Source organism: Salmo salar, chromosome ssa02 (genome assembly GCF_905237065.1).
Source record: "Salmo salar chromosome ssa02, Ssal_v3.1, whole genome shotgun sequence".
NCBI classification, from domain to species: Eukaryota; Metazoa; Chordata; class Actinopteri; order Salmoniformes; family Salmonidae; genus Salmo; species Salmo salar.
The window spans coordinates 83390531-83407679 of NC_059443.1; the positions used below are offsets into that span (position 1 = coordinate 83390531).

At 42.5% G+C, this 17149-nt stretch overlaps 1 protein-coding gene across 1 annotated transcript; it reads left to right on the forward strand.

Moving 5' to 3' along the window:
* The first annotated feature begins 5352 nt into the window (after positions 1 to 5352).
* LOC106594553 (gastrula zinc finger protein XlCGF17.1-like) lies at positions 5353 to 17087 on the forward strand. Its single transcript, XM_014185922.2, has 2 exons — positions 5353 to 5925; positions 13322 to 17087. The coding sequence occupies exons 1-2, from the start codon at positions 5547 to 5549 to the stop codon at positions 14041 to 14043; spliced, it is 1101 nt and encodes a 366-aa protein (XP_014041397.2). The 5' UTR covers positions 5353 to 5546; the 3' UTR covers positions 14044 to 17087.
* The last annotated feature ends 62 nt before the right edge of the window (positions 17088 to 17149 follow it).

Consider the following 17149-nt stretch of genomic DNA (forward strand, 5'->3'; position numbering starts at 1 on the left):
TGTACAGTGACTTTCCTTGTTCCTTGTTCTGTACAGTGGCTTTCATTGTTCCTTGTTCTGTACAGTGGCTTTCCTTGTTCCTTGTTCTGTACAGTGACTTTCCTTGTTCCTTGTTCTGTACAGTGGCTTTCATTGTTCCTTGTTCTGTACAGTGACTTTCCTTGTTCCTTGTTCTGTACGGTGGCTTTCCTTGACAGAGATGTCCTTGCATCCAGAAAACTAGACATCCCTCTCTCCCCAAGATGTTTCGCTCTTTCAACAGGATGTCCCTTTCAACATCCCCCATAGGGCTCCCCTAGTGGTCAATGATAACAGTACAAACCCCTCTCTCCCCTTTCAACGGGATGTCCCTTTGAACATCCCCTCTAGGGCTCCCCTAGTGGTCAATGATAACAGTACAAACCCCTCTCTCCCCTTTCAACGGGATGTCCCTTTGAACATCCCCTCTAGGGCTCCCCTAGTGGTCAATGATAACAGTACAAACCCCTCTCTCCCCTTTCAACGGGATGTCCCTTTGAACATCCCCTCTAGGGCTCCCCTAGTGGTCAATGATAACAGTACAAACCCCTCTCTCCCCTTTCAACAGGATGTCCCTTTGAACATCCCCTCTAGGGCTCCCCTAGTGGTCAATGATAGCAGTACAAACCCCTCTCTCCCCTTTCAATAGTGATGTCCAGCTCAACATCCATTCAACGGCTCTCCTAGTGGTCAAAGCTGAGCGGTACACATCCCCTCACTCAGAGAAGTCTCGCTCTTTCAGCAGGATGTCCAGGTGCTCAGTACGGAAGGTCTTTGTCTTCCTCAGAGTTATAGCTGCCCCTCTGTCTGCAGATGGAAGGAGCCGAGATTTGGGACGTACGGAGAGGATTACTTTGATGGACTTTATAGCAGAAATGAATGAAGTGTTGATGAAGAGTCTAATAAAAACCATGAGCTGGGCTTCCCCCCCCCCCCCCAAAACGTTGGTAGAGGTTCTGACTAATGGTGAGTAAACTGAGGGCTATAAAAATTAAATAAATATAATTTATTGGGTAAACCACCAACGTTTCGGCATCACCCTGAAGAAGGCACAGTGATGTGCCTTACAGTGAAATGCTTGCTTACAAGCCCTTAATTAACCAACAATGCAGTTTTAAGAAAATACAAAAAAAGTAAGATAACAAATAATTAAAGAGCAGCAGTAAATAACAATAGCGGGGCTATATACAGGGGGTGTCATGCCTGCTCCCGCTCTCCCCACCGGCGTTTGAGGGCGCCATGCTCCCCAGCATTGCACACTCCTGCCACCATCATTACGCACACCTGCCTTCCCCCCGTCACGCGCATCAGCGATTATTGGATTCACTTGGACTCTATCACCTCTGTCATTACCTTCCCTATATATGTCTGGTTCCCCGCTCTGTTCCCTGCTTCAGCACTGATTGTCGTATGTCGTTGTTTACCCGTGTGCTGACGCTTTGCCTGTCTTGTTACATGTTTGTTCCTGATTAAATGTTGACTCCCCGTACCTGCTTCTCATCTCCAGCGTTGGTCCTTACAGGGGGTGAATCAATGTACAGAGTCAATGTGCGGGGGCACCGGTGTCGAGGTAATTGAGGTAAGATGTACATGTAGGTAGAGTTATTAAAGTGACTATAAATAGATAGTAACAGAGAGTAGCAGCAGCGTAGAAGAAGGGGCTGGGGGATGGGGCAATGCCAATAGTCTGGGTGGTCATTTGATTAGGTGTTCAGGAGTCTTATGGCTTGAGGGATGAAGCTGTTTAGAAGCCTCTTGGACCTAGACTTGGCTCTGCGGTACTGCTTTCCGTGCGGTAGCAGAGAGAACAGTCTATGACTAGGGTGGCTGGAGTCTTTGACAATTTTTAGGGCCTTCCTCTGACACCGCTTGGTATAGAGGTCCTGGATGGCAGGAAGCTTGGCCCTGGTGATGTACTGGGCCATACGCACTACCCTCTGTAATGCCATGCGGTCGGAGGCCGAGCAGTTGCCATACCAGACAGGGATGCAACCCGTCAGGATGCTCTCGTTGGTGCAGCTGTAAAACCATCTGAGGATCTGAGGACCCATGCCAAATCTTTTCAGTCTCCTCAAGGAGGAATAGGTTTTGTCGTGTCCTCTTCATGTCTGTCTTGGTGTGCTTGGACCATGTTAGTTTGTTGGTGATGGGACGCCAAAGAACTTGAAGCTTTCAACTTGCTCCACTACAGCCCCATCAATGAGAATGGGGCCGTGCTCGGTCCTCCTTTTACTGTAGTTCATAATCAGCTCCTTTGTCTTGATCACGTTGAGCTGTAGTCAATGAATAGCATTCTCACATAGGTGTTTCTTTTGTCCAGGTGTGAAAGGGCAGTGTGGAGTTCAATAGAGATTGCATCATCTGTGGATCTGTTGGTGCAGTATGCAAATTAGAGTGGGTCTAGAGTTTCTGGGATAATGTTGTCGATGTGAGCCATGACCAGCCTTTCAAAGCATTTCATGATTACAGACATGAGTGCTACGGGTTGGTAGTCATTTAGGCAGGTTACTTTAGTGTTCTTGGGCACAAGGACTATGGTGGTCGGCTTGAAACATGTTGGTATTACAGACTCCGACAGGAAGAGGTTGTAAATGTCAGTGAAGACACTTACCAGTTGGTCAGTGACTGATGTGGTGTACTCATCAATGACATCGGAGGAATCCCGTAACATATTCCAGTCTGTGCTAGCAAAACTGTCCTGTCCTGTAGCTTAGCATCTGCTTCTTTTGACCACTTTTTTATTGATCAAGTCACTTGTGCTTCCTGCTTTAATTTTTGCTTCTAAGCAGGAATCAGGAGGATAGAATTATGGTCAGATTTGCCAAATGGAGGGCGAGGGAGCCCTTTGAATGCATCTCTGTGTGGAGTAAAGGTGGTCCAGAGTTTTTTCCCCTCTGGTTGCACATTTAACATGCTGATAGAAATGAGGTAAAACTGATTTAAGTTTCCCTGCATTAAAGTCCCCAGCCACTAGGAGCGCCGCCGCTGGATGACAATTTTTCTGTTTGCTCATGGCGGTATACAGCTCATTGAGCGAGGTTTTAGTGCCAGCATCAGTCTGTGGTGGTATGTAGACAATTACGAATAATACAGATGAGAACTCTCTAGGTAGATAGTGTGGTCTACAGCGTATCATGAGATACTCTACCTCAGGCAAGCAAAACCGCAAGACTTCCTTAGATATCGTGCACCAGCTGTTGTTTAGAAATATACAGTCATGGCCAAAAGTTTTGAGAATGACACAAATATTAATTTCCACAAAGTTTGCTGCTTCTGTGTCTTAAGATATTTTTGTCAGAAGTATAATTACAAGCATTTCATATGTGTCAAATGCTTTTATTGACAATTACATGAAGTTGATGCAGAGTCAATATTTGCAATGTTGACCCTGCTTTTTCAAGACCTCTGCAATCCGCCCTAGCATGCTGTCAATTAACTTCTGGGCCACATCCTGACTGATGGCAGCCCATTCTTGCATAATCAATGCTTGGAGTTTGACAGAATTTGTGGGGATTAAGGTCTGGGGACTTTCCTGTCCATGGACCCAAAATATCAATGTTTTGTTCCCCGAACCACTTAGCTATCACTTTTGCCTTATGGCAAGGTGCTCCATCATGCTGGAAAAGGCATTGTTCATCACCAAACTGTTCCTGGATGGAGAAGTTGCTCTCGGAGGATGTGTTGGTACCCTTCTTTATTCATGGCTGTGTTCTTAGGCAAAATTGTGAGTGAGCTCACTCCCTTGGCTGGTAGCGCTCACCTTGTCTTCTCCGGACAAGCTTTTTTCCGGATGCCCCAAACAATCGGAAAGGGGATTCATCAGAGAAAATGACTTTACCCCAGTCCTCAGCAGTCCAATCCCTGTACCTTTTGCAGAATATCAGTCTGTCCCTAATGTTTTTCCTGGAGAGAAGTGGCTTCTTTGCTGCCCTTCTTGACACCAGGCCATCCTCCAAAAGTCTTTGCCTCACTGTGAGCGCAGATGCGCTCACACCTGCCTGCTGCCATTCCTGAGCAAGCTCTGTACTGGTGGTGCCCCGATCCCGCAGCTGAATCAACTTTAGGAGATGGTCCTGGCTCTTGCTGGACTTTCTTGGGCACCCTGAAGCCTTCTTCACAACAATTGAACCGCTCTCCTTGAAGTTGTTGATGATCCGATAAAGGGTTTAGGCTCAATCTTACTGGCAGAAATATCCTTGCCTGTGAAGCCCTTTTGTGCAAAGCAATGATGACGGCACGTGTTTCCTTGCAGTTAACCATGATTGACAGAGGAAGAACAATGATTCCAAGCATCACCCTCCGTTTGAAGCTTCCAGTCTGTTATTCGAACTCAATCAGCATGACAGAGTGATCTCCAGCCTTGTCCTCGTCAACACTCACACCTGTGGGTTAGAAAGAATCACTGACATGATGTCAGCTGGTCTTTTTGTGGCAGGGCTGAAATGCAGTGGAAATGTTAGTTGGGGATTCAGTTCATTTGCATGGCAAAGAGGGACTTTGCAATTAATTGCAATTCATCTGATCACTCTTCATAACATTCTGGAGAATATGCAAATTGCCATCATACAAACTGAGGCAGCAGACTTTGTGAAAATGTATATTTGTGTCATTCTCAAAACTTTTGGCCATGACTGTACACAGGCCCTCGCCCTGTGTCTTACCAGAGGCTGCTGTTCTATCCTGCCAATAGTGTATAACCCACCAGCTGTATGTTATTGATGTCGTCGTTCAGCCACGAGTCGGTGAAACATAGGATATTACAGTTTTTAATGTCCGGTTGGAAGGATATAAGTGTTTTCCGTTTGTCCCATTTATTTTCCAGCGATTGAACGTTAACTAGCATTACGGAGGGCAAAGGCAGGTTAGCCACTCGTGGCCTGATCCTCACAAGGCACCCTGATCTCTTTCCGCGAAATCTCAGTCTCCTTCTCAAACGAATGACTGTGATGAGGGCCTGTTTTGGTGTTTGGAGTATATCCTTCCCATCCGACTCATTAAATTAAAATGATTCGTCCAATTTGAGGTGAGTAATCGCTGTTCTGATGTCCAGAAGCTCTTTTCGGTCATAAGAGACGGTTGCAGCAACATTATGTATAAAACAAGTTACGAACAACGTGAAAAAACAAACAAAATACAACGGTTGGTTAAGAGACAATAAAACAGCAGCCATCTCCTCCGATGCCATCTTCCAATTTATAGCAATGGTTATCAACTGTACTGCAGGGATGGAACGCAAGTATAATTGAGTTCTACTCCAGTCTAGTAGGTGGCGGTAATGCAACATTGCACGCCAACTGCCGTTAAACCTAATCGAAGAAGAAGAATCTAGTGGCCCACGTGACACGGGACGCTTCTTCAACAACAACACGGCTACTGATACATTCAGTCGCCACTCGGTAGCTAGCCAACGTAAAACCAAAACATTGAAGCTCTTTAGACCATTTTTGTGTGTATTGATCTCGGTGTAATTTGCTTGTTAAGTTTACACATTTGTTAAGGTTGATTATACTGAGCCTAGCACTAGGCTAATGCTAATTTTAGGTAGCCCAACCATGAACTCACAAAGACACTCAACCATTAACTCACAAAGATACTTCACCCCTGTTAAAGAAGAGGAGATCTGCTGGACGGAGAAAGAAGCTCTGGGTCTGAACATTGTCGTAAAAGAGGAAGAGGAGAATATTACAGTGAAAGAAGAGGAAGAAGCTTTCAGAATAAAACAGGAGGACGAGGAGGCTTTCACGTTGAAAGAAGAGGAGGATGTTACAGTGAAAGAAGAGAAAGAACCTTTTGGAGTGAAAGAGGAAAAGGAGGCTATCTCAATAAAAGAGGAGGAAAATGTTTTGGGAGTGAAAAAGGAGGAGGTTGAAGGAGAGGAAGTGGAGACTGGAGATCTGATTGACACTAGTGAGTATTGTCTTAAACACGGACACACAACTCAGTTGTTGATTTAATGTATGGCTTTAAAGCCAAAGGGGCATTCCACCATAGTTTTACAATTAAATATGTTGTTCAGTACCGTAGGAATTGTTAAATGGGAAATCTGCGATTGGTACCTACATGTTTGGACTTTTAAATGAATGATACAGAGGCCTAGCCATAGATTCTTAGAGAATATAACTTAGAAATACCCAATGAGCTTAGTTCAACTGTCCTACCTCACCAGAACCCAAACCTGGTGTACTCCATTGTGTGTAAACGATGTAATTGTAAACAAATACTCTATAGCCTCAAAACGTGGTTGAAATGGTCATTTTGATCTCAGGCATGGTCAGTCCTTGCATCCATAGCTCTGTCTATGAATTTGAGAGTGGTTACCTTTCTCCAAACTCATCCATCAGTGACAGTGGTGGGAAAAAGTACCCAATTGTCATACTTGAGTAAAAGTAAAGATACCTTATTAGAAAATTACTCAAGTGAAAGTAACCCAGTAAAACACTACTTGAGTAAGTCTTAGGTATATTTAAAACCAAATATTTTAACTATCAAAAGTAAATGTCATTGCTAAAATATACTGAAGTATTAAAAGTAAAAGTTTAAATAATTTCACATTCCTTATATTAAGCAAACCAAACGGCACAATTGTCAATTTAATTAATACATTTTTTGATAACCAGGGGCACACTCCAACACTCAGACATAATTTACAAACAAATCATTTTTGTTTTAGTGAGTCTGCCAGATCAGAGGCAGTATGATAAGTGCGTGAATTGAATCAGTTTCCTGTCCTGTTAAGCATTCGAAATGTAACAAGTACTTTTGGGTGTCAGGAGTAAAAAGTACATTATTTTCTTTGGGAATGTAGTGGAGTAAAAGTTGTAAAAAAAATTATAAATAGTAAAGTACAGATAACCCCAAAAAATGACTTAAGTAGTACTTTAAAGTATTTTTACTTAAGTACTTTTCACTACTGCAAGGTGACGCTAAAACTTTTAATTTAGCCTCTATACTCCAACGTTTTGGATTTGAGCTCAAATGTTTCATGAGGCCACAGTACAGAATACCCTCCAACCTTTTGTTGGAGGGTAAACAAGAATATAATATGTTTCTACATGCTACCAGGATTATGGATTATCATAAATGAATTGTGAATATTGATGACTAAGAAAGTTAGAGGCATAAACCTCAGACCCCCTAAGACATGCTAACCTCTCACCATTACAGAGGCATAAACCTCAGACCCCCTAAGACATGCTAACCTTTCACCATTACCAATAACAGGGTAGGTTAGAATGTTTTTGTGGTATGATATTCATGCCTCTAACTTTCTCACTAATCATTATTCATGATTCATTCATGATTATCTGTAACCATAGTAGCATCCACATGAATATAGAAGTGTTCAGAAACATGTACTATTCTTGTTTACAATAAAAGTGACTCCAAAATGACATAATACATTATTTAACATTCATTTATATTAGGCACAACATAATCTAAAACACAACCAAAACAAATTGCAAATTGCATCCGACAAGTTTGAGTCACAAACTTGATGAGGTCATTGCGTGCTATGAATATGGGACCAAATTCTACACGTTTGACTACTTTAATACACATACAGGCCTAAGTGAATTTGTCCAAGTACTTTTGACACCTTTTAAATGGGGAGACTAGATGCATATAGTGATTTCATTTCTAAATGGTCATTTCCATGTAAAAAGGACCAATGAGCACCAATGAGAAGTTCATGTGAAATTGGGTATCAAATGAAAGCTAAGAGATTGTATATATATTTTTTAAAATTAAGGCATATGTACATTTGAACCATTTTCCATCCCTATAAATTAGGAATAAGTAAAGGCTTTGATTTATTGTCAAACAGATGAAAAGGGGAACCTTAGAGAACCTCTAAGACCCCAGAGAAGGTATCAGAAATACATCAAAACACAATGTTGGAGTAAAGGCCCCGCCAACTAATATCAACACTTATATTTAGTTGTGGATTTTTTTTTTTCTGCCACTTTCAAATGGAACTGGTAGTGTTTTTAACTATTTTGCAGACATGAAGGAAACAGTCAATCATAATATCAGTCAAATTCCCAGTTTATGCTACAAAACCAACTCTATATGAGGTTTTTAAAATAGGTTCTACTTGATTCAACGTTCCATGATGTACACTAAGGCATTGTTGGTAGAATAGATGGATGCAGTTCAATGGATAATTAATATAATTCACCAATACATTTACATTTACATTTAAGTCATTTAGCAGACGCTCTTATCCAGAGCGACTTACAAATTGGTGGATTCACCTTATGATATCCAGTGGAACAACCACTTTACAATAGTACATCTAAATCTTTTAAGGGGGGGAGGGGGGGGGGGTTAGAAGGATTACTTTATCCTATCCTAGGTATTTCTTAAAGAGGTGGGGTTTCAGGTGTCTCCGGAAGGTGGTGATTGACTCCGCTGTCCTGGCGTCGTGAGGGAGCTTGTTCCACCATTGGGGTGCCAGAGCAGCGAACAGTTTTGACTGGGCTGAGCGGGAACTGTGCTTCCTCAGAGGTAGGGAGGCGAGCAGGCCAGAGGTGGATGAACGCAGTGCCCTTGTTTGGGTGTAGGGCCTGATCAGAGCCTGAAGGTACGGAGGTGCCGTTCCCCTCACAGCTCCGTAGGCAAGCACCATGGTCTTGTAGCGGATGCGAGCTTCAACAGGAAGCCAGTGGAGAGAGCGGAGGAGCGGGGTGACGTGAGAGAACTTGGGAAGGTTGAACACCAGACGGGCTGCGGCGTTCTGGATGAGTTGTAGGGGTTTAATGGCACAGGCAGGGAGCCCAGCCAACAGCGAGTTGCAGTAATCCAGACGGGAGATGACAAGTGCCTGGATTAGGACCTGCGCCGCTTCCTGTGTGAGGCAGGGTCGTACTCTGCGAATGTTGTAGAGCATGAACCTACAGGATCGGGTCACCACCTTGATGTTAGTAGAGAACGACAGGGTGTTGTCCAGGGTCACGCCAAGGTTCTTAGCACTCTGGGAGGAGGACACAATGGAGTTGTCAACCGTGATGGCGAGATCATGGAACGGGCAGTCCTTCCCCGGGAGGAAGAGCAGCTCAGTCTTGCCGAGGTTCAGCTTGAGGTGGTGATCCGTCATCCACACTGATATGTCTGCCAGACATGCAGAGATGCGATTCGCCACCTGGTTATCAGAAGGGGGAAAGGAGAAGATTAATTGTGTGTCGTCTGCATAGCAATGATAGGAGAGACCATGTGAGGATATGACAGAGCCAAGTGACTTGGTGTATAGCGAGAATAGGAGAGGGCCTAGAACAGAGCCCTGGGGGACACCAGTGGTGAGAGCACGTGGTGCGGAGACAGATTCTCGCCACGCCACCTGGTAGGAGCGACCTGTCAGGTAGGACGCAATCCAAGCGTGGGCCGTGCCGGAGATGCCCAACTCGGAGAAGGTGGAGAGGAGGATCTGATGGTTCACCGTATCAAAGGCAGCAGATAGGTCTAGGAGGATGAGAGCAGAGGAGAGAGAGTTAGCTTTAGCAGTGCGGAGAGCCTCCGTGACACAGAGAAGAGCAGTCTCAGTTGAATGACCAGTCTTGAAACCTGACTGATTTGGATCAAGAAGGTCATTCTGAGAGAGATAGCAGGAGAGCTGGCCAAGGACGGCACGCTCAAAGAGTTTTGGAGAGAAAAGAAAGAAGGGATACTGGTCTGTAGTTGTTGACATCGGAGGGATCAAGTGTAGGTTTTTTGAGAAGGGGTGCAACTCTCGCTCTCTTGAAGACGGAAGGGACGTAGCCAGCGGTCAAGGATGAGTTGATGAGCGAGGTGAGGTAAGGAAGAAGGTCTCCGGAAATGGTCTGGAAAAGAGAGGAGGGGATAGGGTCAAGCGGGCAGGTTGTTGGGCGGCCGGCCGTCACAAGACGCGAGATTTCATCTGGAGAGAGAGGGGAGAAAGAGGTCAAAGCACATTTCTTGATAGGCCAAAACATATTGCTATCAGGTTGTAAATTACAGCTGGCCTGGTACATTGTTTGCTGCCTCCATTCGGGATGTACTGTTTCAGTTTCAATGACTCAATATTTTGGACAAAAACAGACGAATGTAATGAAGGCTGGGAATGTCAATACAATCAGATTAGCAAGGCAAATGATCACAAGTCAGTGGCTAATAGGCTAGCGTATCTATGTATGTAGCTCTTTATTTAGCATGCTAAAAACATGGAGCCTAACCTTAGCTAGCTAGGTGCTGGGAGGATGTCATGTCATTGGAGGAGTCGGTGAGTGACTGACCTTTTCGAATCTGGTATCAGAACAGAATTTAACACTAGGCTACTAAATATATTTTCAGCTGTTTATTAATAGAATTAGTCAGGCAGAATAAATGGTAAATGCAATTTTCGTATATACGGGTTCACTGTAACACCTCGCAGGGCAAACAGAGAACTAACTGTTCAAACACAAAGTTATTTTTTAATGCTCTGACAGATAGTTCCCGCTCAGAGCGGGCCTGTCAGAGTAGAGGCTGAGCTTGGCACATCACTGTTGCCAGGCGTAGTTGTCTTCCAGCTTATCTTTGTGTTTTTCACCCAAAAGTCAGTAACCCCAAGGACAGTCTTTTTATTATGCTACAGTTATTCTCCCCTCTATCAGTTCCTCACGAACACATGTCCTTGAGCAGCTTCACAACCAGGCATTGTGTGTGTGTGTGTCACGAGTCTACTCAGCCTACACCCTAGCTGCCCAGCAACCCTCCAGTTAGTCACGTCTGTTCTATGTTAATGCAATACAAACCTGTTATGTTTAACATTAATGTATTCATATGCTATGCAACACATCTAGTTTAATGAAATATAACCCAACACTATGCTAGCTAGCTATGCTGAACATGAACGACTGTTGTCCAGTTAGCATATCTCTTCAGAAATTCACTCTGGCTAGCTACTCTGATTTCAGAGCACTCTCGTCTGAGTGTGCCAGAGCACAGAATAACTGATGATTTTACGAACACGCCAACACCCGTTGAATATGGCCGGTGACAGTAAACGTTGGCAAAAAAAGTAAGTTAGTCACGAACCGGCTAGATAACATGTAAACAGCTTAACCTGCTCTGCTAGGATGAGGAAAAGGTTCCGAGTGAGGTGTTCTCTCATTTGTATATGGAAGTAGCTAGCTAGCAAGCTAGCCAACTTTAGCCAGTTAGCTTGGGTGCTTGGTTGGGACAAGCATACATTGGCAGACAAGTACAGAAGGACAAACAGGCTGGTTACTATTGCATACCCATCGTTTATCAGTGCAATTTTGACATTTGAGAGGGTTTTATCTAATGTTCCTTTGTTAGATTTTAGCTCATCCTTGGTCTGGCTAGCATTAGTTGTTGTTGTGCATATAGGGAAATATAGCCTACCTTTTCATGGCTGTTTGATCAATAGGACTGTAAAGTTCCCAAATGTAAAGAGGACTCCCGTGGTGTTTCCATAGTTACAGAAATCCATCCAGGTGCATTTTGAGGCTTTTTGCCAAATGTGTTCTAATGATCTACAGTTGTAAACACACAGATCTACTGTAGCTCTGATTGGCTATAGCGCACCGGGTAGACTGTGGGTCCTGCCTGTAAACACACAGTCCAGTTCAAAGTGAATGATGTCAGGGCCCGTGTAGCAAATGGCTCGTTTGTATAAAGAGCTACTGTAGCTCTGATTGGCTATGGCGCACCGTGTAGACTCTGGTCCTGGACGAGACAGATGTTTTATTAGGTTGTATTTACTACAGAGTCTATTAATTCTCCAAACACACGACCACTTTCCCATTCTGTTTTGCTATAGAATATTCACAAATGCCTCAGTATAGGTCATTCCCAAACATTCTAAGAATTTATAAAAACGTGACAATGACCATATCTAAGTGCTCGCTTGTCAGAAATTGTAAAACAAAAAGTGTCATATTCTTCCTGGGGGTGTATATGAACAACTTTCAATGCAATGTAACGAAACAAAACTAATTATGCAAGACTTAGTATGCAAAACTAACTATGCGAGATATTTTGTTGTAGGCAGAACGCTATTGTATTGATAGGCATGACTCAGGCCCATACTCTACACAGACCTGTGCGCCATAACCAGTCAGAGCTGCAGTAGGCCTATATGCAAATAAACAATTGCCATATATGGATCTATGCTGTTCATTTTGAACTGGACTGTGTTTACAGCATGAGCGGTCGTGAGTAGATGCGCTTGTTTTGAGATCAAAGCGAGAGCTGCATGTAGCCACGTGGGCACATTTGTGCATTTGTTCATATCGTTTGCTAATTAGTGAGTTATTAGCCCAGTTATAGGTCATTTGTAGTCAGCAATAGGGGAGGGATTGTTTCCTACAAGAGCACAAAATGTGTACATTTCTAGCCATCTTTGAAAAGAGAGTCAGGTAAAGAGCTTTTTTTTGTCTTAAAGGGGCAGTGAGTAGCTAAGTAGCCAATAGGCAGAGGGTAGCATAATGTGTCTGATTCTCTGTAATAATGGTATGGGAATAATTATGTATTTTATTATAAATTGCACAGAATTTTCACAACATTCAAGTTTGCACTCACACACCTTTTGCTCAGTTATAAAAAAATATATATTAGATGTAACATTTGTGTCCTCCACCAACTGCTGTTTTCAGCTCTCACCATAGGTTTTTAATGTTTCTGATCTGGACTCTTGCCTGGTGACTCCAGAACAGTCCCGCGTCTCTTCTTAACCATTCCTGGGTGCATTTTCATGTGTGTTTGGGGTCGTTGTCCTGCTGGAAGAGCCACAACCTTCAATGGAGACCCAGTTTTTGGCCACTCTGATAATCTGCTGATTTCATGATGTCTTGCGCACGTTCAAGGCCCGCAGTACCAGAGGCAGCAAAGCAACCTAGTACATAATTTTTATAAAACAAATCAAGAAATAATCAAATGGTTTGACAACACTGTATGGAAGGTTTTAAATTATATCAAACTCAAACTGTTTATCTTTTCCTGTGATGAAGACATGAATGTCTCATGGTATGGTGGGGTATGCAAAATGGGTCAACTTTGAGCACCTTTATCTCCTGTATGTTTTGGCATTGAAGTCCAAAAAGTCACTTTCTGAGCACTACTTCCATTGGCAAACATGTATGGAAATTTCTTTTTTTTTTTAATATATCAAAAGGGATGCTTTCAAAAATGTATTGGATTTACCCTACATCCACTTTGTCAGAACAAGCTCTCTTTTATTGAGGGATCTAGTCTGGATTAAACCTCATAGGAAGACTGTTTTATCATGTGGAGGTTTCATTCAGGTCTCTGTTTAACTAGATACTCTGTCTGTTTTTGGTAGGAGAGAGACCAGACTCTCACTCTGACAGCGGGAAGAGTCCTTCAGGGGAACCAGACTTGGAGACGCCAAAACCAGCAAGACAACATCACTGCTCCCACTGTGGAAAGAGTTTTAGCTGGTTAGGGTACCTAAAACGGCATGAGAGGACACACACAGGAGAAAAGCCTTTCCAATGTTCTCAGTGTGGAAAGAATTTTACCGTGTTAGTTAACCTGAAAAGGCATGAGAAAATACACTCTGGAGAAAAACCTTATCACTGTTCCCACTGTGGAAAGAGTTTTACTCAGTTAGGGAACCTAAAACAGCATGAGTGGACACACACAGGAGAAAAGCCTTACCACTGCTTCCAATGTGAAAATAGATTTTCACGATCAGTGGACCTCAAAGCTCATGAGCGAACACACACAGGAGAAAAGCCTTTCCAATGTTCCCAGTGTGGAAAGAGTTTTACCGTGGTAGCTAACCTGAAAAGGCATGAGAGAATACACACTGGAGAAAAGCCATTCCAATGTTCCCATTGTGGAAAGAGTTTTACTCAGTTAGGGCACCTAAAAAAGCACGAGTGGACACACACAGGAGAAAAGCCTTATCACTGTTCCCACTGTGGAAAGAGATTTTCACGATCAGGGGACCTAAAAACTCATGAGACAACACACACACAGGAGAAAAGCCTTTCCAATGTTCCCAGTGTGGAAAGAGTTATATTAAGTCACGCTACCTAAAAGAGCATAAGAGAATACACACAGGGGAAAAGCTTATCCAATGTTCTTAGTGTGGTGAAGGGTTCTCTCAAATAGATGGTATGAAGATAGTTGAGAACAAAGCCTTATGTCCCTACAGTGGAGAATGTTTTACCATGTTAGTTAACCTGAAAATACATAAAAGAATACACTCTGGAGAAAAGCCTTTCCACTGCTCCTAATATGGAAATACTTTTACCAGGTTAGGGAGTCTGGGTTTACATGAGGGGACACACAGAGAAGAGAAGCACTACCACTGGTCCCACTGTGGAACAAGTTTTAACCAGTTAGAGAAGATGAAATCACACAAGGTGATAGAGGCTGTGTTCTGTTTTTGACTGATAATTTGGGTTTTTCTTTATGCCACCTGAAATCAAATAGTTTATATGAAATCTTCCTATAAAAATAGGCCTACTTAAAAAAAAAAATCATCTTGAGAAAATAGCTCAAAGGCTGGGTGGGCGGTAACCCAATGGGTATGTCTGGGTAGAACGGTGGGAGGTAACACAATGGGTATCTCTGGGTAGAACGGTGGGAGGTAACACAATGGGTATCTCTGGGTAGCCTTTTGACCTTCTATTAAAACAGGTTTTGCTCTTTGGTCTTCTGTGGGTGAATAGAGGATTGTACTGTAGATGTAAGGATGGAGAAATTATTGCATATTTAAGGATGGTTTCACTAGGGTGGATAGAGGATTGTAGAGATAAGGATGGTTTCACTATGATGTATAGATGATTATAGATGTAAGGATGGTTTCACTAGGGTGGATAGATGATTGTAGAGATAAGGATGGTTTCACTAGGATGTATAGATGATTATAGATGTAAGGATGGTTTCACTAGGGTGGATAGATGATTGTAGATGTAAGGATGGTTTCACTAGGATATTGAATGGAAACCGAAACAGGGTCAAACAAGGAATATCCACATGGGCACTAAATGAAATACACTTCAACAAAGTTCTAAAACTATATACAATACACTTGGTAATGTTTCTAGCTATAAACAGGCTTTGAATATCACTTAGCACTCTTAACCAGAGGTAACTACAAACAATATACATCTACTATAACAATACTAAAGAGATACCTTGGCCACCACACACCACATTCATGCCATACTCAGTCAATAACACATCTCTAGGGTTCCATGCTGGTCCATACTCACAGTCAATAACACATCTCTAGGGTTCCATGCTGGTCCATAGTCAGTCAATAACACATCTCTAGGGTTCCATGCTGGTCCATACTCACAGTCAATAACACATCTCTAGGGTTCCATGCTGGTCCATACTCATGGTCAATAACACATCTCTAGGGTTCCATGCTGGTCCATACTCACAGTCAATAACACATCTCTAGGGTTCCATGCTGGTCCATACTCACAGTCAATAACACATCTCTAGGGTTCCATGCTGGTCCATACTCACAGTCAATAACACATCTCTAGGGTTCCATGCTGGTCCATACTCACGGTCAATAACACATCTCTAGGGTTCCATGCTGGTCCATACTCACAGTCAATAACACATCTCTAGGGTTCCATGCTGGTCCATAGTCAGTCAATAACACATCTCTAGGGTTCCATGCTGGTCCATACTCACAGTCAATAACACATCTCTAGGGTTCCATGCTGGTCCATACTCACAGTCAATAACACATCTCTAGGGTTCCATGCTGGTCCATAGTCAGTCAATAACACATCTCTAGGGTTCCATGCTGGTCCATACTCACAGTCAATAACACATCTCTAGGGTTCCATGCTGGTCCATACTCGCAGTCAATAACACATCTCTAGGGTTCCATGCTGGTCCATAGTCACAGTCAATAACACATCTCTAGGGTTCCATGCTGGTTTGGTTGAGAGAGGACTGATGACTGCAGATGGGGGCATTTGAAGAGGTATCATAGCAGTGTGTTTCTTTAATTGATTGATATCATAGCAGTGTGTTTCTTTAATTGATGGATATCATAGCAGTGTGTTTCTTTAATTGATGGATATCATAGCAGTGTGTTTCTTTAATTGATGGATATCATAGCAGTGTGTTTCTTTAATTGATGGATATCATAGCAGTGTGTTTCTTTAATTGATGGATATCATAGCAGTGTGTTTCTTTAATTGATGGATATCATAGCAGTGTGTTTCTTTAATTGATGGATATCATAGGAGTGTATTTCTTTAATTGATGGATATCATAGGAGTGTATTTCTTTAATTGAACAGGATTACACTACATGTACATCAGTTCACATTAGTTACATTTTACATTTACATTTTAGTCATTTAGCAGACGCTCTTATCCAGAGCGACTTACAGTAGTGAATGCATACATTTCATACAATTTCGTATATTTTTTTCTGTGCTGGGTTAACTGGTTGAACATGTCTAGCACGTTAACGCGGCATCCGACAATTTGATTTCCATGTGTTCTGACAACACTGATAAGATGTTGTCATGAAAAACATTCACTACCTCGTGCATGTTCCCATCAGTATTATTCCACCATGTCAGAGAAAACACAGGTGCTGATTGTTAAAAGGATTTGATTAATGCAACATATTTTCCTGAATACAAAAAGTACTCATATTGTTTAATAGTGTTAGCCACTAGTGGAGGGTCATTATATACATGTATAAATTGTTACACTATGTAGGAGGAGTATAGATCTAGCTGTTCATCTGTTTAAGTGAATGAATATGAAATTGTCTTAAATGCTTTTATATATATATATTATTTATTTTTTTGTCTATTAGCAGACGCTTTTATTTAGAGAGACTTACAGTAGTGAGTTCATACATTTTCATTCGTACTGGTCCTCCGTGGGAATCGAACCCACAATCTTGGCATTACTGTTCGATTCCCACGGGGGGACCAGTACGAAAGAAAATGCTCTACCAACTGAGCCATGCTCTACCAATAGTATATCAATTCTCACTCTTTAAAAATCTGCACAAGTCAATCATCACATGTTTGTTTTTGTACGTTTCCATATAACATCACACTTCAATTAAATAAAAAATAAACGTTTTGTCTGAAAATATTTTCCTTAACGGCGTTACCCACTCCAGTCAGCAGATGGCGACGTGCGTC